The sequence below is a fragment of the Triturus cristatus genome, chromosome 7 (genome assembly GCF_964204655.1).
Source record: "Triturus cristatus chromosome 7, aTriCri1.1, whole genome shotgun sequence".
Classification (NCBI taxonomy): Eukaryota; Metazoa; Chordata; class Amphibia; order Caudata; family Salamandridae; genus Triturus; species Triturus cristatus.
The window spans coordinates 1,368,562,657-1,368,587,913 of record NC_140590.1 but is presented as its reverse complement, the minus strand read 5'-3'; the positions used below and the strand labels follow the sequence as shown (position 1 = coordinate 1,368,587,913).

Below are 25,257 nucleotides of genomic sequence, written 5' to 3'. Positions count from 1 at the left end.
CTTTGAGAAATCTGTAGTACAATAACCGTTAGGCAATAAAAATATGAAATTGTAAAAAGTAATGTTTAAGGAAAGAAGTAAATGACATATTGTGCGTAAAACAATAAAAATGGATTATGTGAGAGCTACTTGAGTTTTAGATTCCGTTTGATGAATTTCCAAATGTTATTTTTCGTTTGTCTCCAAAGAGACAGTTGTGGCAAAAAGAAGAAAAAGAAAAAATAAATTTAACTGGATTAGCAAGTTATCAGCAGTGATTTTTTTTATCAATTTCCTTGAGGAGTCACTGCTGGGGTTACATATTAATTTACTGTACTGTTTGAATGACCAATTATGTACTGCATATCAGCTTTTAAATTTCTAACTGTGATCGCTCGATACCAAGCATTCAAAACTCAATCTCAGTGGAAATGAATATAAAAAGCTGCGATTCATGCTTTGAGGCCCAAAAGTAACGGAAGAAAAGGATGGTTAACAGTACCCACCTTCCTCATTAAGTAGCTCATATAAAGAACAACCCTGAAGCAGCTGCCGGGTCTGGTGGCTCAGTGGACTAACGCGTCCACTGCAAGGGCCTGTGTGCGACCTTATGGTCACAGGTTCAAATCCTGATGGGTGCACTCAGCCTTTTATCCATCTGAGGTCGATAAAATGAGTACCATTGAGTTGGGTAGCAATACACATCTTTTATTTAGCGCCAAGGTACCTACGGGTGAATGTGCACTTTACAAATACACGTTATGTTAGGTTACCAACCAGCCAGCTCTGGTGATTGTCATCGTCCCTTGTATCCACGTTCAGTCTCAGAAACGGATCCTCCTTCAGCATTTGCTATATGGTGAAGTTTCCAAGCCAGACAACAGGGGTGCTAGCCTTCTGGGTAAGCATCTTTGTACAACTTGGCTTGTGGGAAACAGCCATTTGCTAGTTGTGCCAGAACTGACAATGGAAATCTTCGAATAAGAAAAGGCAGTTTGCAGGCACTCCTTGATTAATTAACCAATTTTAATCTCGGGCGCCAGCTGACTTCGTACTATTTTGCTATGTGCATTTAATTACTCTAGTGCATGCTTACCTTTCAGCAGCTCAGTGTTGTTTTCTGATGCTTGGCAAGCGGCTGGGACAGGTGAAGATGCAGTTTCTCCTAAGAAACAAACCAGTATTCAGGTATTAGGAAAAATGAGAAGTTACTGTTGTGGTAAAGTAAGGAGAAATAGAGGGGCTGTCACAACTCTGTGGACTGACCTTACACTATACTGAACGTGCAAACCTGTAGAGCCGTCTGCATTCCCATACCTTTTCAAATCATGCACCAGACACACTACATAGATACATAGTAAACATTACAGCAACAGATCTTCCCTCCTATAATTGGCACATAAACTTGGAGTAAGCATAGCTACAAGTCTTAGCAAAAGAGCACACTGATGGTAAGAACTGTAGAGCCATAAAATATAATTTCCTTATCCTCATAATGCTAAACCATCTATAAATGTTTAAATAAACGTGGTTCGGTTGATACAAAATAATTCCATAAGTAACCTGTATTAGGTTCCCTGTTGTCAATCACATATTGCAAATGGGTAAATTGACTATATTCATAAGAGAAAGTTCTCAACAATGTAACTTAAAACTGGGTAAAAAGACGCGCACGACGTCTCCCGGCCGTCGTGCATTACGGTGGGCGTGTGCGCACGACGGCCGGGAGACGTCGTGTTCCCGAACGCCGTTTATTTCTCCCGCACAGCGGGAGAAATAAACCCGCACGCAAGGGGTTAAATGCTTTTCAAAAGTGCAAAACAAATAACACAACATCATGCTTTTTAGTTTGCTTGCATGGAAGGCTATATCAATCAATCAATCAATTTTTACTTGATTCAGACCTCAACTGAGGTCAACAAATACAAGTACATAAGTATAAAACAGTTATATTTGCACTTTTAAAAACTGCTTTAAAAATTCATTAAAAACAAACAGGTTATGGCATATTGAGGTCGACAAATACAAAATGCACGAGTATAAGACTTATATTTATGCGCTTTTAAAACAGCTTTAAAAAACTCTTTAAAAACAAACAGGTTATGACAAACAACTTCATTTGAGGGAGACTTGCACAACATAATTAAATTTTGAATTAAAATAGTGTTGTATCTATAGCAAATGGGCTTTATAAATCGTCGCCGAGCCTCTACCAGGATTGGATTTGGACAGATTAACAATACATGAGAAAGGTCTTGTGCTAACCGTAACAAGTCACAATTACCAGAGCGATTTTCAAGGGGGTTCCATCTAGAGGAATATACTTTTAAGGGGAGGATTCCTAATCGCAGAAGAAGGATACAAAGCCTTACTCTGTTCTCTAACTGAAACTGAAGATAGTGCTCAAGGGTTTTCTATACTATATTTTCTGCAAATTGTTTATAGTGCTTTAATTGGGTACAGTGTTCCATATCTAATTCAAAGCTTATTCTCGGCGTCAGGTGTTTTTAAAAGAGCTTCAGATGCGCTGGTGACCAAGCCTGCAAAAGTGCTACAGTACATTGGGATGCATCAAGGGCTATTTTAAGGTTCCTGTTGAAAGTTTGCTGTGTCGACTCAACTCTAAAAGTCTCCAATTTTAATATGTATCTTAGGGAGACAGGGAAAGCATGTACAAGGTTAAAGGCCCACCTTATAATTTTGGAAACGGCTCTAGCATATATGCCAGTTAAAGAATACTAGAGACGTAAGGCTTGTGCCGTGACTGATTAGCTGACTTTTAGCAGTTTCCATAGAATAATCCCTTCTTTCACTTTTACTGGTTGCCAGGTTTTAATCTGTATATATACACCAGGGCATAAAATAAAATAGGTGGGATTTTCATATGGTAAACCTCTAGCAGGGATTGGAAATGTCTATTCCCAGTAGAGCGATAAAATCTCTGTAATGCTGCGACATGGGCATCTGCCTTTTGCCAGAGATGTTCAAAATAGTGAGCATTTTGTAAATTATATGAAACAATTCGACCCAAATAAGCATATTCGTTCATTATCTCGATAAGGTTACCTCCCAGTGACCATGTGAAAGAAAGAGATTTCCTTCTTCCTCTAAAAGGTAACATTTTGGTTTTTGAAATGTTAGAGACCAAAACGTTTTCTTTTGCGTATCAATTTAATTAGTTTAAGTTTCTTTGTAGGCCAATTGGGGCACGATCGAGTATAAAGTTATCGTCGACATACATTAGGCTATGGATATCGCTTTGTGCTAATTTTGGTGGAGAATTATTTATCTGGGAAAAGTTCCCCGGTAGGTCACTTACATAAATGGAAATAACATGGGGGCAAGAAGGCAACCCTGTTTCAATCCATTCATCGCGGGCATTGGTCTGATTAAGCCATTTTCTACCCCCATTTGGACTGTACACCATGTTGCTGTATGCAAAGAAATGATTATTGTAAGGAGATCGTGGGGAATCCCTAAACTCCCTAACTTTTTCCATAATGTTGGCCTATTCACGCTATCAAAAGTGGTCGAAAAGTCAAGAAAACGCAGTAAACTATCTGTGATTTTAACACTACATACATATCAAGGACAGTATGAAGGATAGCAATATTGTCCGTAACTGGATGTTTGGGGCGGAAGCCAGCCTGTACCATAGGAATCACTCCATTCGAAAATGCCCAGTCCTTTGCGTATTCCAATATGCATGCTGCGTTGATCATTCTAGTGGCATCTAGGAGGGTGATTTGTCTAAAGTTGTTTGGATTGGAGCTGGAGCCTTTTTTAAAAAAGGTGACCACGATGCTCCCTCGCTAAGATTTTGGTATTTTCCCAGTTTCAAAACAATAATGAAAGAGCGGGGTTAAAAATGTGCTCCAATCTTCAGGGTTTGATTGTAAGACTTTGATAGAGATGTTGTCTGGTACAATTTCTGCAGATGATCTGGCGGTTTTAATAAAAACGGCGATCTGTGCAGACGATATGGCTAACATGTCCCAATCTGATTGGCCCTTTCGGTAGGGACAGTGTCCAGGTGAGACTTGGTTTTGAATGTTATATATATATAACATTTAAGGATGTGTTTTCCCATTCGGATGATTAGACTGGCGATGCTTGGATTGATTTTCTTATACCCATGTACATGTTACTGCAATTTGAATATCAACCCAGTTTTTGTTTCTCTTTTTTCAGTTCACGGAGTTTTTTCAACTTTCTTATTTCTCTTTTTCTTGTGGCACAGAAAGATTGGAATTGCATTCTGGTCAAGGTATTTAGGTGAAATGACAGATGATCTGTTCGCTTTCCGTTTTGGTGGATTTTACCTTTATCTTGCCTAGTTATATTTGCCTGAACGGTAGCCATGACTGATTGTACTGTATCTTCGTAACTGGTTAAGGGATCACCTTCTCCGCTTATAAGGACTGGCAAAAAGGAAGAAATGTAAGTGTTCATTTTATTGATTGCTTTGGAGTTCCAATGGATCCTACCTGATTTTTGATTTACATCTGCCAGACCGTTTAAAGAACGTAAAGACCATGGGGGAAGTAGATTGTGTTTAAATTTCAATTCCCATACTCAAAAATGCATGATCACTTTTGTGTGTGTACTGAACATTTGATTGAACTTTTGTGAAAATGAAAGGCTATATAATCACTTTGTTTTGACATATTGGGTCCCATTATGATGCCGGTCGGACGCACTGTGTCGAAAATTAGACCGCGTCTCAAGGAGTCGGTGGTCCCGCTTCCCAAATCAGAATAAGACTGCCTTCATGGTGGTCAGAAAGTGTAGCTTTCCTATTGAGGCTTGTGCTGCAGGCTGCAGCAGAAGCCGTCATAGGAAGGATGCACTTTTTCAACATCTATGCACCGTGTGGCAGGCACCAAGCGGTTTCTGACACACGATGGACACACGATGCATGGATGTTTGGGGGGCAGCTCAGAGGAGGGCGCTGGGGGACAGGGGCTCTGATAGAGGCCCCCACAGTCCGTTTCCGACAGCCTTTCTTTGGTGGTCGGACCTACATAGAAAAGCTGCCAGAAACGTGCATCATAATCCCTACTGCAGTGCCTTGGCATTTTGGGGATTACGATCCGCCCTCTGCCTGAAGGGCCCCTTGATTCTGTAGGAGGGGAAGCAAATTCCCCCCGCAGGCATCTATCGGACAACCCATATAATACGGCAGTCAGACCAATGCCCAAGCTGTCGAATGACATTCCGCCCGACTTCGTAATGGGGTCCAATGTGTTGTAAATAATAGCTCTTTTGACACATGCATCATGACATGCAGCCCGCACATTTCTCCGCAATGTTTATAACGAGCACTGGCAATGTCAATAAATCTTGCTTCTCATAAAGTACTTCTTCAGTCACTGATGAGTTTAGGCACTCAATGAGTTACATGCAGTCTGTCATTCTAAAGATACTAATGACCGTTGCCAGTGGGAAAGCAATGATATATTATGGAAAATATCTTACAAAGATGACAGACCAGTTTAGGAATAATGGCCAGATAGGATACAGCACACTGCAGATTAAGAAAGCAGCAAGCAAGCCTCGCAGTGAGACTGTTTAGGTAGCTGCAAGAGACTATTAAAAAGCTAAGGAAATGAAAGGGGACCTATAAAACAAACAAATGTAAAACTAAAAGGACAGGTCACCATCCCTGATGCTGAAGAGCACTCATTTCCAGGCAGATGTGCACATGATCAGCTAAACTCCAGTTACCACCAGACCTATAGAGGCAATGGCAGGAACGGGCTAACCTATTGCCCCATGCAGCATGTGTTAATACAGAGAAACAGAATGTGAATGACACTCGAGTAGACATAAGTGAGGCTGATCCAAAAAACCACTATGTATTTACAGGTATGTAAAGATTTTTTTTTAACAAGGTTCTGGAAGACAATGTTACCTATCATTCCATTAAAAGAGAGTGTAGCAAGGATTATCACAGTGCAAATCTTCCACCAGAGGGTTTATCAAAGGGATTATCAAAATTCTTGCTTGCTACAGTAAGCTTCAAGATTCCATTTATTAGGAAAGTGGTTTATTATATGGTGTGGTTGTGCAGCCTGACCACGTAATAAACTCTCAAACTTGTACTGGGGTCCAGTGATGTTTGCAAAAACTTAGCTACACTCTGGGTAGCTGTGGCCCTAAGCAGTCAGGCTTTATCAAAGGAACAATTGTAAAGCATTAAAGAGTATTCAATACAGTTGAATATGAGTAAAACACAACACAATAACTGATATGAACTTCTAAAGAAACAATACATCACAGATTATCACTTAGTATAATAATTGATTGTGCTGGGCCACAATAGTGGGAAACTTTCCACATTTTTTAATAAAGTTTCAAACAACTACTTAAGCACTCTTGGCCTCACCAACCCTGGCAGGGAGCTAGTCACAGGGAGCAACAAGGTACAACCGAAAAGTTACCTCACAGTCAAAGCAGTTTCCAGTCCAGTTCCAGGCTCTATGAGTGACCTGTCATAGTCTTTGATTGAGGGAGTGGTCCTGATGTAATGTAAACCAGATGCTGAGCTGGTAACAGTGGTCTTTCTGGGGCCATCCCTCGGTACATGAACACAGTGAGGTGATTCTGGCTTTAGGGTTCGGTGTCCCTCAAAATCTGGGTGAAGTCAAATCAAAAAATAGTTGGCAGTGGTCTACTGGTCTCAGGTCACAGCAAAACCAGCGGTTCCCTTTAACTGGTGGCAACTTCCTTGTTGGGTGACTAAACTGCACTCTGATGACTCTCCTTGGTGCAACAGTCTCGGGTTCAACTTTTTAAGGCTGGCTAAACTTTGGCGGTCAGTGACGATCAGGCGTTCTTGACTACCAACGCGCCAGGGTAGGCTTCTTAAGCTTTTGTGTCCTGTAGCTGTAGCAGGAAGTCAGTCAACTGACCCTCGGACTCACTTCTTCTGTCTGGGGCTCGGGGATTATGTTTTCTTGAGCAGAGCACCACAGGCACAAGGAGCGGCTGGGCTGTCCTTCTTCGGTCTTCTCTCTATTTAAGTTGAGATCTGAGGTCTGGATGCCAGCGGTGCCACCTTTATGGCCAGTTTTCACCCTCTGGGATGTGGCAACTACTAGCCAATAAGCTACCAGGTGCCCTCCACCTTCTGATGACTTCCTGTGAAGTCTGGCCTCTAGCTAGCTCTGAATGCACCATTCAGCCCACTCTCAAATTGGCAGAATACTTCTCTTGGTGTGTTGAGCTCCCGAGTTCATCCCAGAGGTGTGGCTTCCCTTTTGAAGTTGGCTTTTGGGCTCACATCCTGTTTGGTCTTCCTTCCAGGGTGAGGTCACACCACTCCAGTGGCAGGCCCGTTGTGTTCCTTTCTGAGAGTCATTCACAACCACCCCCCACCCAGAGAGCAGAAGGCTGCCTCGTGCCCAGCAACTGTAAATGGTCACTGGAAGAGTTTGGGCAAAAAATGCAAAAGTTGCATTAATAACCTGAAAATTAAGTCATTTTTTTTATACCTTGAACTGTTAAGTTGTCAGCATATAACTCTGTATTCACCAATGGGGCTACTAGCCTTTCCACAATAAAAAACGACAATGCAGGGTTTTTACTGTCCAGGCATGTAAAGTTAGAAAACACAAGACCACCTTTTTAATATAATGCACTCTGCCTTTAGGGCTTTGAAGGCCTGTGTTAAGAGTGACTTATAAGTATTAAAAAGGAAAATCTTAGCTCTCTCAGTACTTTAAATGGCAACGCTAAGTTAGCAGTTGGAAAACGCTCTGCCAACCGGCAAAGGCAGGCTGGGAGTCATGTTTTGCTTTGTCCCACTTGTGGTGGCACAATAAGTACTTCAGTCTGCGAGAGACACTTTAAGTTACAGGCCCTCTGTATCCCTGGTACCATAAACTAGGGACTTATAAGTAAGTTAACCTATGCCAATTGTGGATAAAGCAATCAGAGATACACGTTTTAGGCATCAGAGCACGGGCACTGCAGCCTTTTTGGCAGGGATCAGTACACCTTTAGAGTAAAAAAAAACAGCGGCATCAGTGTACAAACATGGGTGTGATCATGCAAAAAAGGCATTATCTTACACCATGTAACAAAACGACTGTCTACAGGCATGTGCCATTTCTATCAACCCATAAAGGTTTTTACAGTAAGTAAGTCAGACCTTATACATTTGCTGCATTTTTTCATAATAAACAGATCGGCCCTATGGCATCAGTTCAGTTCATATATCTACATTCGACAGCATGTATCATAAAAGCGTTATTTGATATTTGTTCAATAAAACAATATGTGTTCGATAGTAAAAAATCTTTGAATACAAAAGTTCATTTAAAATATCTTGGCTTAGCATTTTTGGCATCGTATTATAATACAAAGCGAAAAACAAGTATCACTAAAAACATTAACCTAAAAAAGTGTGCATGTCACTTTCTATGAATCCCTTCCACCACAGGTACTCAAAAGTTATAATAGGAATTCAACAAATAAAAGGAGGTAAAAGGGACACAATCCATCACAATAGTGTTTATATAAAGTGCTAGTGCTATATCCATCGTGAGAAATATTCTAAATTTGTTGTAACATCCCGATATGATCTGCAGTTTTAATAAATGCTATATAACAACTTTTTTAGCTGCCTCTAGAGTCAGAAACACCTATATTGAGGTCACCCCACGTAGTGCTTTGATCCTAACAAGTCAAGCTTGGCCTAAAAACTTGGCCACCCCACATGAGAACACTTGGGTCAGATTTTATAATACGCAGAGCAAACCGGTGGTCGCGGGTGCGCATGTCACTGCAAATTGGTTTTAACCATTTGATCCTTGCTTTGTTGTAAGCTGGGCAAGCAAACATGACATGAGCAACACACTCCACCAGGCTCCACAGCAGGGGCAACTCTCTGTTGTGTTCTCAGCTGTGCGCCACTTTGAAGTTAGGGTTTTAACAGGGCGCGTGCCGAACCTAAACTGAAAGTACAGAGTTCTATCTCATGGGACCTGGATCACGTCTAGGTAAGGCTCTAGGTTTCTAGTGTGCTTAAATATAAGAAAATTCTCTGTTAATCTCCCCATAGTTGGCTTACTGAGCTCCTGGCTGTCGATCCAATCCTAGTAATGACGTTTAAGTTCCACCTTGCTTGGGGGAATTTGGGTATCCCATGATTCTTTAAGGTCAAGTAGCATCATAGTTTTCTTCGCATATAATATCCATTTGACCCTATGGTCCACATCCAAATTCATTACCTCCGTTAGAGCGGAGGCGTAGCTCTTCAGTACGCCTTAGGCGAGCCCAAAATAGCAGTTGGCAGAGCCTAGCAATGGCTCTAAATGGCCGCCTACCCATATCGTGCATTAAAGGTGTTAGTGGGGTGTTACGGGCAAGCGTCACCAAATCCCTCAGAAACTTGTGCTCAGACCTGCTGATCTCGTCTACGTTTTCAAACCCCCCTAGCTCGGCTCCATAGAGAGCCGAGCTAACTGCCTTTGCATCATAACCTACGAAAGCCGGGGCAACTGGCCTACTATACGAGGAGCGGTGTTGTTTGCTTAGTGCCACGGTCACGCGTTTATGGTTCAAAAGCGTTTTAGTTATATGGCTCCTCCAATGCATTTTATCAGAGAGTCGCATACCGAGATATTCAAAGGTCCCGACTCTCTCCAGGGCGTGCCATTCAATGTAAAATAATACCTAAAAGATTTGTGCGGTTTAAAACCATAAGCTTTGTCTTTGTGGTATTAATGACTAGGCCCCGTGAGTCAAAGAAAGATTTATATCTGTTCATTATTTTTTGTAGCCCTATTGGGGTCTTTGACACCAACAAGGTGTCGTCAGCGAACAGAAGCCTTGGCACTTTGTCGTCTGCCAGGATTGGGGCGTCAGCTGGATCTTCTTGCAGAAACTTCACCACCCCGTTCACGTACAAGGAGAACAGGGTGGAGGCCATGACACAACCCTGGCGGGCTCCCTTGCCAACAGGAATCTGCTCTGATAGCTGCCCTTGGGCTCCCCATCTCACCTGGGCAAAGGTTTTCTCGTGAAGATGGATTATTAGGTTAAGAATTAGCGGTGGAATGCCCATCTCTTTCAGGATCTGCCACAATCTGGCCCTAGGTACCAGATTGAATGCAGTTTTTAAGTCAATGAATGCCAGGTGAAGGGTGCCTTTTTCAATTAGCACGACTTTCCAGTATATAAGCATTAGCCTAAATACCTGGTTGATCGTCCCGGTACTGACCCTAAAGCCCGTCTGGTATTGGGAAAGAACGTTCTCCTCTTCAGACCATGATTGTATTCTCTGTAGGAGGACCCTGCCTAGCACCTTTTGCATAACGTCAGTCAGACTTATGGGCCTGTAATTTGAGGGATCTTCCTTATCACCTTTTTTATAAATAGGGACCACTTCTGCGCCTTTCCAGGTTTCTGGGACTGGGCATCCTGCAACTACGGTGTTGAACAATAGCTGAAAGTAACACGACCACCCTCTGGGATCAAACAGGAATAAATCTCCTGGAAGACCGTGTGGTCCTGGGGCTTTAGCGGGGACTAATTTCATAATCCCAGCCTCTATTTCAGCCCGCGAGAAGGGATCACTAACATTCCCTATAGGAGAGACGTTTGTGGGGCCACATGGCACCTCCAGACATCAGTCCTCTAAAGTGGATTATAGTTTTGTAAAATGGTCCTGACATACATGGCAAGTGATATGGTTGGGCATAGTGCCTAAATCCCTGTTATTTCCCCGGCTCACTAAGGATAAAAAATGGTTCCTGTTCTTACCAAGGCTTGCGTCCTTCAACTCCTGGCAATACCGTTCATCCTACTCAATCTTTGCTTTGTGCAAAACAGCCTTATATTCCTACCTGGCCGTTTTGACCCTGAAGCAGTTTTTAGTTCTAATTGCGGAGGTCTTTTAAGCTTACAGTCCTTAGTGTACCATGGATGCTGTTTTTTTGGTGAACATGTGAAATGTTATACCTGCAAGGTGGCTGAAAGTAAGAGCTTAGGGTCTCTACAGTGCATGAATGGATGAAAGGAATAGATTCCCGCTCAGATATATCTGAGACCGAGGCCCGGAGTTCTACTATCTTCTTGGACAAGGTCTTGCGGATGCCCACTAGATTTGAGTCATGCCAAGAGACCTTGTGCCACTTTCGCTGACTTTTGCAATTAGAGGGGACGATATTAGTGATGCAATTCGCTACCCGGCTAATCTGAGGGTGTGGTAGAAGAACCCACGGGTTACTCATGGTCATGCATAGAGGGTTGTGGTCACTATCAATCATGGTGCCAACAAACATATCAGTCATCTCATCCCACAAATTTACATCAACTAAAATATGGTCGATTTGTGAGGGACAACTGACTCTGTTGAAGGTGTTAGCCCCCTGTATGTCCGAAAGGGTTCTACTGTTGGTTGCCCTAAGATCAAACTCTGTGGCGAATGCATTAATTTGAATAGCTAAATTGGTCCATTTTTTGATGGGGGGTAAATTGAGTGGAAGGACTGCCCATTTGTTATCAACTCCATCATGCTCCAGCATATCTTCTGAGCTCAAAGGCTCAAAGGTACAATTAAAGTTGCCTGCAATCATAATTCGATTACCAGGCGAACAGCTGTATATAGCCTGTTCTAAAAGCGTAATGGTGGGCGATGGGTTGCCCCCCTTGGTTCCTCTAATATAGACATTAAACAGGTCTAAAATATTCCCGCCATTTGGGCCCTTAATAGAAAGTCTCAAGATATCATGACTTAGGGTTGGGTGCGTGAAAATTCGACAGCCTATGGCAATATTCACCCAGACAATCAAACCCCCTTAGGGACACCCTCTCCCCACAGTGGTAGCTGGAATGCAAAAACAGGCATAGCCTGTTTTGTGTACTGGCACCAAGCTCCATGCCTCCTGGAAGATGCGGGAGTAGGAGTTTGTTTTGTGACCTGCTACATTCCACGATATAAGCCTAAACTTAGTGGAGGAGGGAGTCAGAGCCAAATTATCGTTTGTCAATTGTAGCAGGCTTAGCTGCGCTGGGGGATCGGGCATCTCGGGGTGAACTAATGATGTGCGTTATCCTGTCCTGTATATCCTCTGTTCAATTTCAAGGGGGTCACTTGGGCCCTTATTCCCAAGAATACCCAATGCTGTGTCTTGTGCGTCGGGTGGGATAAAGGGGTTTGGGGGTTACACATGGAGCTAGAGATGATAGTACTTGGGTCTATGTTCGAGCAGTGGGCTGTCTCTAGTCAGTCGACTGCTTCTAAGGATGTCCCTTGCTCCGGAATGTCAGTTATCCCACCCCCTATATGAGATCGTGCACTTCTAAATTGTATGGATGAGGTAGGCGGGGGGCAAGTTCTGTATTCTAGGGCAAGAAGATTCTGCCAGATCGGTGGAACAGAGTGTAAGTTCAATGTAGTCGTGTGTTTGCGCGGGGGGTGAGCATCTGCGAGTGCAAATGATATCCTCGCGTATCACAGAGCGGCAGCCCCTAGTATGACGAATCCAATGTATCACTTTATTTGTTAAGGAGTCAGGACTTTCACGAACAGCATTAGGATTAAACTTGGGAACGTTGGTCATAAAGATGATTTGGTCATGTGACTGGGAAACAGCAAATGGGTAGTGAGTCTGCTGCTGTGGTTTAGCCAGAGTGTTCCTTCCCAAGGATGTGCTACTAGAACTTACTTGATCTGACCGCGTTCTGTGGGCAGTTTGATTAGGGCGTTCTCTAGATGTATAAGCCTTTGAGATAGTAGAGCCTTTAGATGTAGTAGCATTTATACTGTTATTTGCTTTAAGAGTTTGGGAAACAGAATTTGTGGGAAATGAAGCACGAGAAATGGCGGCTCTGCTTGATTTAGCCCTTTCAATTGGAGGCAACTTATTTAACGATTCCTTTTTTTGATTATGATGAAGCGGATGGTTTACTTGCTGTTGGCAGAATGGAACCAATGGAAGTAAAGATTTAACCAGTACTGTGAGTTCTTCAATCATGTGTCTCATAGTTATTATTTCACATTTGAGTGAGTTAATGGCCAGGGAGATGAGCAAGAGATTGTTGGTCTTCGCTATCTTGTGCTTGTGGTGTGCTTGTCAACTGTGTATCTACATTTGTGTTAAATGTCAAGCGTGGCCAACAAAGCAAACCTATTTGAACAGGGGACTATAAGATGGGGTACACACTCGTCAGTACTGGTGGAGAAATCTGGAGTTTTAGAAGCCTCAACCTGGACATTTACATGTCCTTTTGCTTGAACAACTGATGTGATAATTATATTGTCGGAATTTCCCTTTCTAGAGGGTTTGTGGAACATTGTGGGAATAATTGTTGCGCGTTTTCGGCTAGTATAGATGGGAGAGGAATGACCATTAGCACCGTGGTAATGAAGGTTCTGAGGCTAGGATAGCCTCGCATTCACTGATGAGAGCATCAATTCTATCAATGACACAGTTACGAGCCGCATGCTTCTGATTTTTCCAAGCCTTTTTTCCCTTGCCTGCCCCACTATTAGTGTTACTTCCCGCCTCTGTACCCACCATGGTTTTCCGTGTGCCCATAATTCAACAAAAATGGATTAGTCAATTCTCAGATAATGGCCTTGACTCAAAAAGATAAAAAATATCACCAGTATTAGATATCAACAACGGTTGTTACAAAAAACGGCCAAGGGGTAACGTTCCAGAACGATAAGACTTAGAAGGCGGCTCACAGTGTGTTAAGAGTCGGCAAGGGAATACCTTGTCTGGGTGGATTATGGCTGCGACAGCAGACACTCAATCCAACAGTTAGGTGAAATGGGGGTGACACCTGCCCTGCCTCTTCCAGGCAATGACGGGCCCATGTTGAATGCCGCTTTTGAGCGCGAGAACTGTCCCACCCTCTCAGGTGGCGAGGAGAAGACCGGCGTTGCACTCTGGGACTTGGAGTCCCACCCGAGTGTGTGGGCGCACTGCGGTGCGCAGGGCAAAAGTCAGCAGCGTTCCCCGCTAACAGCAGGGTCAGTGAAGCCCAGGCAGCCCAACGCGGCGTTCTGAAATAACTTTTTATCGTGAACCAATAAGGCTTATAACCTTTATCATTTGATCGTCTCCATAAACAATTCAGGCCAACTATACTGAACAAAGGTTTTCCTAACAGATAACCATCCAGTATACAGTTGCAAAATTAGAAAAAAGTACATTAGAGACTAAACAATATAAAACACCTTCTAAAAGGGCCTAGCAAGGATTGCCATGGTGCAAGTCTTCTACCTTCACAGTTTTGTAAGAGAGGTAACTAAAACCAGACCCTTTGCCTATTAAAGTAATCTATAAAAATCCCTGTAACACATTAACTGTCTGCAGTGTAATAACAATCTACCCTAAAAGGCCTTTTGACTTTAACATATGATTTTTCACAATAAGTAAGTCAGGCCTACTGCTTTTAGATACATTTTCATAATAAACAGATCAGACCTGTGGCATCTGACATAACTTTTCCGAGTGAACCAATCAGGTCTAAAGCCTTTATAATTGGCTTGTCACCATAAAAACTTGGACTGACTATAAAAAGCATAGGTTTTCGTTCCAGGTAACTGTGAAGTATTCGGTAATATAGTTACAAATATATGCAAAACTACAGCTGGTATACCACTCCTAGATCAGCCTAACAACGATTCTAAAAGTGCAAATCTACCCCCGGGTTTTGTTTTTACAGTGCGTAACCAAAACCAAAGGCCTGGCATAATACATCAATCTCGGAGATTCCATTTGACAAGATACCTGTCAACAGTCTTTAACTCAGTCTAATGACATTCCTAAAGGCTGACTGGATTCAAAATCTGCTTTTCACAATAAATAAAGTCAGGTCAATTGCCTTTGTCATAAATTTTACTAAACAGATAAGGTCTTTAGGTTTGATCAATGTCATGTTACCATGACCAACTTACTCCTGCTGTATCAAGCTGCTGCTTTCTCATAAGACAATATAAGTGTTCACAACTTTTGTAAAATCAAAAATTGCAATGAAGGAAATCGATCTTTGGGCAGAGTCAAAGCTCTTCTCTCAGTAGTCATAAAATTACAAATGCATACAAAACTATAGTTGGCAAAATAATATATAACCCATCATAAAATGGCATGATAACTATTCACAATGTACAAACCTTCTAACAGGAGGAATTGTACGGGGTAACCAACACCAAATTCTTCTCTGCTTTAGAAATCTGCTTGATTCCCTGAAACATGAATACCTGTCTACAAGCTTTAGCAGAATATTACACCAATCCAGCCTATTGGCTTTAACATGTGACTTTTTCAATAACTAAGTCAAGCCCACTGCCTTTTCACAATAAACAGATTTGGCTATAGAGTTGATCAATGGTTTGCCACTATAACCAACTCAGTCCTGCTGTGGTGAACTTAAGCTTTATTCTTAGGGGTGTCAGCATACTCTATTTTGTACTAATTATAGTCAACAAGGTCTTTTTACCTGTGTTTTGCAAATGAGAGTCTACTGGTCCATTCACTCAAAGTTATGCTGGTAAAAGTGGACCCGGAATCCTAGTCAGTGTGGACTGCTACTGGAGTTAGTATGCAGTGCACGAGTGAACCTGAGTGACACAGGCCTATGGATTCCATTTTGGAAGCCCTTGGCCCTGCTCATGTGCACAAAATGGAGGCGAGGTAGCTTTCTGAGATAGTGGGAGTGTTTTTCTGACATTCATGAGATTGGAGGGAGGGGACCCTAACAGTGAAGTGGTGAAAGATGAAACAAGCTACCCCTTAGAAATTCGAATAGGCAATTTCTGAGACAGAGAGCTTCTCATTAGTCTTTGTGAGACTGCCATTTAAGGTATGGCAAAGGGAAAGGCAGGACTGCCCTCAGAGCATGCCACTTAGTGAATAGCTGACTTGTCCTGGGACCCAAGGAGTCCTGCTTGAGCAAGATGGAAGGAATGCCCAGTAGAAGTTGACCATTGGAAGAGGATAAAACAGTTGGTCATGGTGGAATGGTCCATCTACCAGAGACTCACAGGCTCAATGACCGGCATGATCTGGATCACCGATCAGTCTTTGCCACCATTGTAAACGGTAAAGGAGTGGGCACTTCAAAAGAAGCAGACCCCAACATAAACTTAAAAGACTCATACTCTAAAACACATTTGGTGTTTGGAAATGGACTATAAGAAGGGGATTTTGAAAACCCAAAAATTGTCACCCGTCAAACATCCAGATGGGCTGTGTGCGGAGAGGAAGCTTTGATAGACCTCTGCCTGTGACCAGGACTGAAGCTGAAGGCCTGCTAGTCTTCCTGCTGGGTGCTGGGTGAGGAAACATCAACCAGGGAATCCAAGACCACCTACTCTGAAGCCTGAAGCACCAGCACCTGCCTACTTGCAAAGATCAGTGGTTCTTTGAGGAACAGGAGAGCATTGGAGCGAGCACGGTCCAGTGGGGAGGCCTGTCAAGTGGACACCCTTTGCGAGGTCTGAGGAGACGGCTGATGAACCAACAGCTCATTGCTCATGTGCAGAACGAAGTCGGCGACCCTTATATGCCAAAGGAGGGACACTGTGAATTAAGCCATGTTCATTGCTGCCCCGATCGGGCCGGAGCATGTGCGTAGTGGGAACAGTGACCCTGTGTGCAAGGAAGGGCCACCGAGAAAAGACTGCTGTGCGGTAAGGGTGGTAGCCCATTAGCGCTAGTGGGCTGTGAATTCATATACCAGGAGTAGCCGCTGCCTTAGACTTTACTGAGCCTATCGGGCCAGACCCAGTATACCGTGAGGATGCAATAACTCTGCATGCTACAGGGGGTCACCAAGACCAGCAACTTATGGGACCTGTTTGGAGACATCGCCGAGAGGAGCATTGCTACTGTGGGATCCTGTGCACCTGCCTGGGATGAAGGGTTTGCACCACGAGCTTTGATTTATCACCTCCACCATCGCGGGGGAACCAGAAACTTATCCTGCAAGGAGGAGCTGCAGAGAACCTCCAGTTGCTGCGGAGGCGTTACCGCATTGAGGACTCGGACAGCTGAGTGCAACCTGCTTGGTCCATGTGGAGCACACTCACCTGAATCTGCTGTTGTCTTTCCAGCGCCCACGGAAAGGGCGTGCTTAGAAACTCCTGTCGCTCCGATCCTGCGAGTTAGACTGATTTGAGGCCTGTCGGCCTGGTGAAACTTGCTACTAATTAGAACTGCTGTGTGGATCACTGTTGACTTTAAAAATAGAGTCAGAGTGGACACTTGAGACTCGAACTACCAGTGGGGCTTACCCTGGATGTTGCCTATAGTGAATGAGGAATAACAACTACCTGTAGAAGTGAGTAGAGAGTGGGACCAGGGTGACCGCCTAACAAAACACTAGAGCCCTAACATCAGGGAGACTGTGTAGTTGTTTGTGAATGTCATATTGTTCCTTTGTGTGGGTAGCAGTAGAAATAAATTACTTCTCATTTCTCCATAAAAGTGAGAATTTAGCCAGACAATGATTGATTTATTGTTGTTGCTGCACGTATTTTAAGTTTTGAGCTGTGTTCAATCCTCTGGTTCCCCCAGCCCCAAGGAGCCTTGGACTGCTCGACCACGTTACTACTGAGACTCAAGTGCAGAAGGGGCACTTGGCCCAGTTGCTCAGAATTCATAGTATGTCAGGCCCAGGACATCAGGATCAAAATACCTCAACCCCCAAGTTTGGGCCCAGAAACCTGTGCTTGTCCCGTGGCCCTATGAAAGAGGTTCAAACAGTTCTTGTAAAATTGTTTCTGATAAAAGCAATACCATTGTCTAACCAAAAATCCGCCTGCTAAGGCAAATTGGATAGCAGTTTGCCTTAGAAAATACTACATGGATGTTGAGGGCCTGCTAATAATAGTTAAGACTTGGGGATCAGTCAATTGCAACTTAGACACCCCATGGCACCACCCCACAGATATCTGTGATTGAATACAATAGGGTCTAGCTTAGAAACTCTTCTGAAACAGTATATCTTTAATGAGGCAAACCTGAATGTTGTTCCTCAAAAATGTTGCAAGGCATTGGATGCAGGGATCGGGTAATGCCACTATTAGCTCAAAGCTTGTGCCAAAAAGCTCAGAAAGAAACACGTAAAGAAGAGCTTGATAAGGTGGCATCCATTTCAGGAACACGTTGCAGGTACCTCTGGTCCTCCTCCCGGAAGATTTTCCTCACATCCTGGTAAAGTGCACCTTAACGAAAAGTTCTCAAAAATACATGATGTGGTGCCCAGACACCACTCCTCTTCTTTCAGTTGCAGGTTGACCTAGAAAACTCGGATTCCAATTCCAGAAGACACGTCCACTACCACTAGTCATCAGGAAATCTCCCTGACCGGCACAAGCTCCCTCTGTCTCAGCACTATTAGTAGTCATAAGCCTCAGGAGACAGCAACATTTCAGGTGGACCATAAATCAATTCTCTTCAATATCTCAGGTAAGAAGGTAGGATTGTTTTCCACATAACAAGCAGGTGTGTGTTCAGTTCTCTTGAGATATTAGAAGATTCTGTCCTTGTAACAGACTGAACACGATATTTTAAATGTTAAGGCAGCTAGTTATTGCTGGCGAGAACTACCTGATACAATTTTTGCTTACCTCTACTGTTTTACAACAGTGATGCACTTCCAATATTGAGTGTATGCTTTCTCGCAACAAAACTATCTCACAGATCTGTACTGTTGTGAGAATGTGTAGACTCAGTAGAGGAAGTATGTAACTAGCTGGGAGGTGTTAAGGTGTGGTTATTAACGGTATGATGTAATCAGAGATCAGAATGTGATTGTATGCTGAGGAATAATATAATATAATCCAGAGCTTCATTTGTAGAGTATTCCTTTGCATGCTCTCAGATTGGGGAGGACGCTACAAGATCCACAATCAAAAATCCACATGGTGATTTCTTGTCTAGGCTGCATAGAGTAATGTCCTAAACTCCAACTTCACCCCAACCAAGGCCTCCTAATTAAGTCCTCTAAACTCTAAAGGCTATCTCCTTCATTTAATTAACACTCAATCTAGACCATCTCCAGTAAAAGGCCCTACCGTGGCTCCTTGCCTGCATCAAAATGCAAAAAGATGCTACACTTGAAGACAGCAATGTGTAAGCTCTTTGAATGTACTGCAATTGAGCTCATAATAATAGATTCCTTATCTCATAACTTCAATACGGATATCTGATAACTGCCATCTACCGTCACTGCTTGTCTTTTCAGCCTAGGTTTTCTAAATACTGGAAATCTGTTTTTGACAACATTTGCTAATCAACAGGTACACATCAAGTATCACATAACACTTCCTAAAGTAGAAACTATGACTTGCAGCAGAGAGTCCAAGAAAAATGTAAACAAAAATCACACATTAAGTTTTCGAAGCAGATGAGAAAAACATATTGTTACAAATTGAGTCTGTAGTTGGCAGAGGTATGCACCCTGTACAAGTAGGGACCACAATCCTAGTCAGGGAAAGCTAGATACACATTAAAAGATAACCTGTGCCCACCCTCTGGTAGCTTGGCACAGAGCAGTCAGGCTTATCTAAAGAGGCAATGTGTAAAGAATTTGTGCAACACACAGTAACACAATGAAAACACTACAAAAATACTTCACACAAGTTTAAAACAACAGAGAACAATTTTCTGAGTAAGACAACACCAAAACAACAAAAATACAATAAGTAGAGCCCGAGTTATTCATTTTTGGAAAAATTAAACAAACAGTAGTGCTGAGAGTCAAATAGTGCTTAGGTGTTACTTGAGGTTGTGCTGAAGCGGTGTAAATCCAAAATTAAGGCCGACCGTGATGGAGGGCAGGCCGGCTACAGGACCCACGCAGGGCCTGCTGAAAAAGTATCTTGGATGGAGCAAGCATCGGGTCGATGCTTACGTCAAACCCTTTTGATGCAGGTGCTGCGTCGTCATCGAACCTCACAGTTGGGGCACTTTTCGTCGACCCACAGTGCGCAAGGGATCGGCATTGTGTCAGCATCAAGGGCACTGCATCAGTTTGAATCAGCGCAAAGTTGGCACTGTGACATTTCTTGTGGTTCTGGACAGCAACATAATCTTTCAAGGGCCCAGGATTGGATTGGCACCACTTGGCAGGGCATAAGTCACAGATGGCAGGGTCCAGGTGCTGTTGCAGAGTCGCAGGAAGTCTTTGATAGCCTGAGATTTCAGAACAGGGGGCAAGCCAGCAAGTCCTTGGAGTCACTTTGGATTCAGGTGAGATGGGTCCAGTCCTTGTCCTCAGCAGGGCAGAGATCAGCCGACAGCGGAGAAGCTCAGCAAAGCAGAAAGCCGTTCCCTCAGAGCAGCAGTCAGACATAGTGACAATCCATGTAACACAGCAGTCCTTACTCCTAGCAGAATTCATCACAGGCCCAGTAGTGTACTGTCTTAGTAGGGTCAGAGCCCCAGTACATATACCCAAATGTGCCTTGGAAGTGGGGTGAATTCAAAGCAGGCCCTTGAGAGGCACAGGTCCCCCTCCATCCCAGTCCTGTCACCCAGACAATCTTTGTGGGGGGGGGGGGGGGGGGGGCAAGCAGCCCTCTGTGTGGAAACAGGACACTGCCTATTCAGGTGTATCAGCTCTCCCTCTCTTTTCTTGCCCAGGAAGAGCTATCAGAAGGTAGATGAATGCTGATGAGTTCTCTGTCACACCTACCCTTTCTGCGTTTGTGGCTATCTAGAAGGAATGCACAAAGTGTAGCTGTCACCCATCTCAGACATGTATTGTTGAGAGGCTGCAAGACACACTGCATTAAGAGCAGAGAAATGTCCACTTTCTAAAAGTAGCATTTCAAAAACAGTAATGTTAACTCCAACAGTACCAGTAAAGAGGATTTATCATTACCATTCCAAAGATGTGAAACATGATGTAGCTACTCCTTTCTAATGAGCAGTTGCACGTTAAAAGTGTTTTAAGGCATTCCCAATACTAGCATCTGAGTGCAGTAGGCCTCACAGTTGTGAAAAACAAATGCATCTGTTTGCCACTACCAGGACATGCAAAACATAACTGTACATGTTGATACTTTTACTTACACAGCACCCTGCCTTAAGGGCTTTCTAGGGCCTACCTTATTGGTGACTTATGTGTAATAAAAGGGGAATTTAAGGCATGGCAAGTGGTTTTAAATGGGGAGAAGAAGTGGCAGTAAACTGTGCACATAGGCCTCATAACGGCAGGCAAGAGGCAGGTTTGAAAAGCTACCTGTGTGGGTGGCACAACCAGTGCTGCAGGCCACCTAGTAGCACTTAGATTACAGGCCCTTGGAATATGGTATACCAATATAAAAGGGATTTATAATTAAACCAAATATGCCAATCATGTATACACCAATGTCACCATGTTTAGGGGAGAAGCACATGCACTTTATCACTGGTCAGCAGTGGTAAAGTGCTCGGAGTCCTAAGGCCAACAAAAAGATACAGCAGGAAGTGGAGGTAAGCAGACAAAATGTTTGGGGAAAGAACACCCTAAAGATGACCGGTTTAACACATATATTTCACTTCTGCATCCTAGCTCTGTGCACTCTGCAGCTGTGCAGGGGATCAGAACAAAGACTGCATTATTATCAGTGTGACTGCTATTGTGATTAGGCATACAACTAGATTTTTCTTGGGGATATCTGTTCAAATATAGCCCTAGAATGCCTTTTATGGATATTGGCTGTTCAAGGAAGGCGGACAGCAGTGAGGGTGAACACACGAGTAGGAGATACAAACGGACAAGATAGGGTGAGGGGTGATTTGCAGCAAGTGGCAGAGACCTGCATTACAGCAATAGCTGATAAGCATGAGGTGGAAAATTAGTAATGACCTAGTATAACACAAAACAAATGTGTTAGACTGTTCACATTAGTAATACTTTCAAGTTGTATTGTGCACTGTTGAACCTACCTTGACTCTGTTGAATGTGTGCTTGTGGCCTTGCCGGTGCAGGCTGACACGGGGGCATGTGCTGTGACTGGTTGGGTATGTCTGGAAATAGAAAAACACATTCACTTTTTTAGTTTCACTATAAAAAGAACAGGAGGACAGCTTCAAAATGAACCACACTATACTTACAGGATGAAAGAGGTACATGATTCCCTCTCTCCAGTGTCGTTTCTTGCACTAAAAAGCATAACAAATATTTCAATAATATAATTTTTTTAACAAAAAAGATAATTAGACATTGGTGGCAATGTAGTAAGAATAAGTTGTAACGTCAGCATTCTTTCATCTCTTCAAAAACTAGACAATTGCCCCTTTCCATTTATATGGAAGGTGGCCTGGGCTCAATTCATTTCAAAAATCCACCAGCATCAAACAAACACACACAATTAACCTTGACATTTAACAAACTAGACTTAAAAAATATTCTAGTTTAATACCAGTGACGACAGTCTTTAGCAAGCTTGTATTCTTTTATATTATTTCATACTTTTACATTAGGGCAACCTGGATATGCACACTTCTTCCTTTTAAAAGTGTTTCAGCCTTGATATTACTTAATTTTATTTACCAAGGCTAAGGAGGTGTATGCTAGGTATGTTTGTTAAGGTTCGAAGACATTAGTAAGTATTCATTCAGATACAAACCAAGACCTCTATTTGTGGAGCAAAATACTTCAATATGTCCCACACAGAACCAGAGAGCTATCCTGATACCAAAGCTATGGAACATCTGAACGGACTACATAAATAAAAATTGAAAGGCGCATTTCTCGAGAGAGGTGGAAGTCTTTATTCCAAGGCTGACATATCAAGACTGTCATAAGATGCATTTGTCCCTGAGTTAAGATAGAGAAAAAAAAATGTAAATGTATCAAATATAAATACCATGGGAATTCTTGTGGAATCCTAACTAGGCTGCGGGAGGACGGTTTGTTACTTGCGCAAGTTCTATCGGCTCTCCACCAAGATCCTGAATAGTAGTAAGATGTGAAGTGGAAAGTGTCAGTGGCTTTTCCTGCTAAAAGGCAACTATAATGCAGAGGTGTGGATTCGTCCTGGATGCCCAGGCAGTACTAACCGTTGCTTATATTGAATGTCTTAATATTGAAGGTGTGATGTTTCAACCCATTGAAACCACAATGAGGAAACAATGTTGCTTTTGGGCATGGGAGATGAAGTCAAGTATGTGAAAGGTAGAGTGAGTGATGGGGTTTTATGATGTGCAAGAGTGCTGATGGCTTGAGAGGATGCAAAGGTCCAGAGGATACCAGGTTATGAAATGGAGGGAGGGTGACAGAGCCAACAATATCTGAAAGGGCCTGGAGTGAGCAGGATGTCCATGCAAGCATAAGGGGACAAGAACATTAAGGAAGACAGGGGAATGAAAGCAGAAAGCCTATGTGTTTGGTATTAGCAGTACCTTAGAATCAACTGGTGAAACTACTACCTATTCCACTCAGACCTTGCCCCTTGGAGACCTCGCTCTGCACAGTCGCTTGTCTAGCCATGAAATAAAATGGTGCAGGCTTGTCAAAAATTAAAAGTGCAAAGGAGCCCAAGGCTCTGATCAGTGATAGCACTACACTAGATCTGTGCTTCTGGGGAGGAGCCATCAGCAAGAGTAGAAGCACCACCTGGAGAAGCTGGTGGAACCTGCTACTCACACCACCTCTCTGCTCTCCTCCTCGTTAATTGTAGGATGGAAACTCAGTTCCAGTTTCCAGGTCCTGCAGCCAAACAGGTTCCTCCGCAGTGGTTGGCCTGCTATAATTCCGGCACCCCCATCGTAGACTGAGTGTGGGAGCAGTGCTATACTGGAGTCACAGCAGGCTGTACCAGCACTTCATCTCTCTCCCAACCACCTGTCCACGCCCCGCAGTGACAGTATCTGACATATCGACAAACTATGCTAAGGTACAGAAAGTACACTGTGGGCCTCACAGGGTGTTAAAGATAAGCCACAGTAACTCAGTAGAGGGAGGCTACTTGCTTAATATTAATGACCTGTCCATATCATGGGCATAAGTTACTATTTGGGAATAAGTAGCAGGATGGCTATGGCCTATATTGCCAGCATTGACTTGTACTGCGCCCACTAGCATAGCATAATATGCTCTACCCTATAAAATTTACATAGCCTACTGAGGTAATTCAGTTTCCGATCCCGTTCGTATTTAGCCACCATTTTGTGTCTTTCTGCCATTTTGTGTTGCCCTCACTCAGGCGGCACGGTGAACGAAGTGTTGTTTTCCCTCATCCTACTGCAACGTGTCAAATAACCTCCTGCCTCTGTTTATAGCAGGTGTCAGGGTCCGGCCGACTCTACTAATCCTCGTCTGGTCTGACTGATCTCTGTTTCAACTATCTGTTGGTTCGCACCATTCTTTCCTGACTTTATCTTATCCTCTGGCCTTCGCTATTCTTTACTCGTATTCTCTCATTTCACAACTGTCCTCTGGGCCATATAAATGTGTCCTGCCACCTGCAAGTCGACTTATAAACACTACCACTGATTAACTTGTGGGGAAGGGTGACAAACACAGTTGGGAGAGAGGCTTATTTGAGTTACTTAATATCTCGTTTTCGCACTCTTCTCATTGGTTGACCCTGTATGCATTGGGAGTGTTCTTTGTGAATAAGTGTGTTATAAAAGATTGTGCGCCACGAAGTAAAGTGGCAGTCTCCTAAGAACATACCGAGTGTACTTCTGGGACAACTGTACTTAGCTGCAGCTAATAAACCCTTCTACGCCTAACGGAGTGTCCTGTGTCTCTGTTCGACAAAGCAGGTGAACTCAGGAGATTAAGGCGTACCCTGCGCCGCCAGGCCCCTAAGGTCTTGGTTCTTCAATTGGCGCCCGAACGTGGGCCGGCTTCAGAGGTAGCAGTTCTTGCCCGAGGATCGTGAGGAGCCCCGCAGGAAAATTCTGGAGGAATCGCGAACCACGTCAAGCGACCCCTGTATGTCGAAGTGGTCCGAAGGTCTTTTGCAGCACGGTTTTTCCTTTCTGACGGCTGCTGACGACTGCTGCCCTGACTGCCGCCCTGCTTTGGTCCCTTTGATGTTTGGTATCGCGAGACATTAGACGGGCCTCTGTTGGCGTAAGAAGACACTTAGTTAAGTATTGGTGGGTAGCTCCCACTATTTTGTTTTGATTTGGGTCTTTGATTCGGCTATTGCAAAAGCAGAAGCAGAGGGGTGAGTACGTTTGTGCTATATTATTTAACCCCTTGATGTTTGTGAACAGTCCAGTGAAATAACGATGCCTGGTCTGAATAAGTTTAGGAAGTTCTGTTGCTTTGGTTGTAAGCGATATTGTTCAAAAGACAAGCCCTGCC

General features: G+C 43.4%; 1 protein-coding gene across 1 annotated transcript in view; it reads right to left on the bottom strand.

Moving 5' to 3' along the window:
* The window catches only part of LOC146812074 (uncharacterized), a 236,105-nt gene that overhangs the window by 29,185 nt on the left and 181,663 nt on the right, over window positions 1–25,257 (bottom strand). Inside the window, exons 9-11 of the mRNA XM_085619083.1 lie at window positions 22,050–22,097; window positions 21,882–21,962; window positions 1,076–1,144 (exon numbers count right to left, since the gene is read on the bottom strand). Coding sequence (XP_085475209.1) covers window positions 1,076–1,144; window positions 21,882–21,962; window positions 22,050–22,097 — 198 coding nt within the window. The remainder of the gene's footprint in view (window positions 1–1,075; window positions 1,145–21,881; window positions 21,963–22,049; window positions 22,098–25,257) is intronic.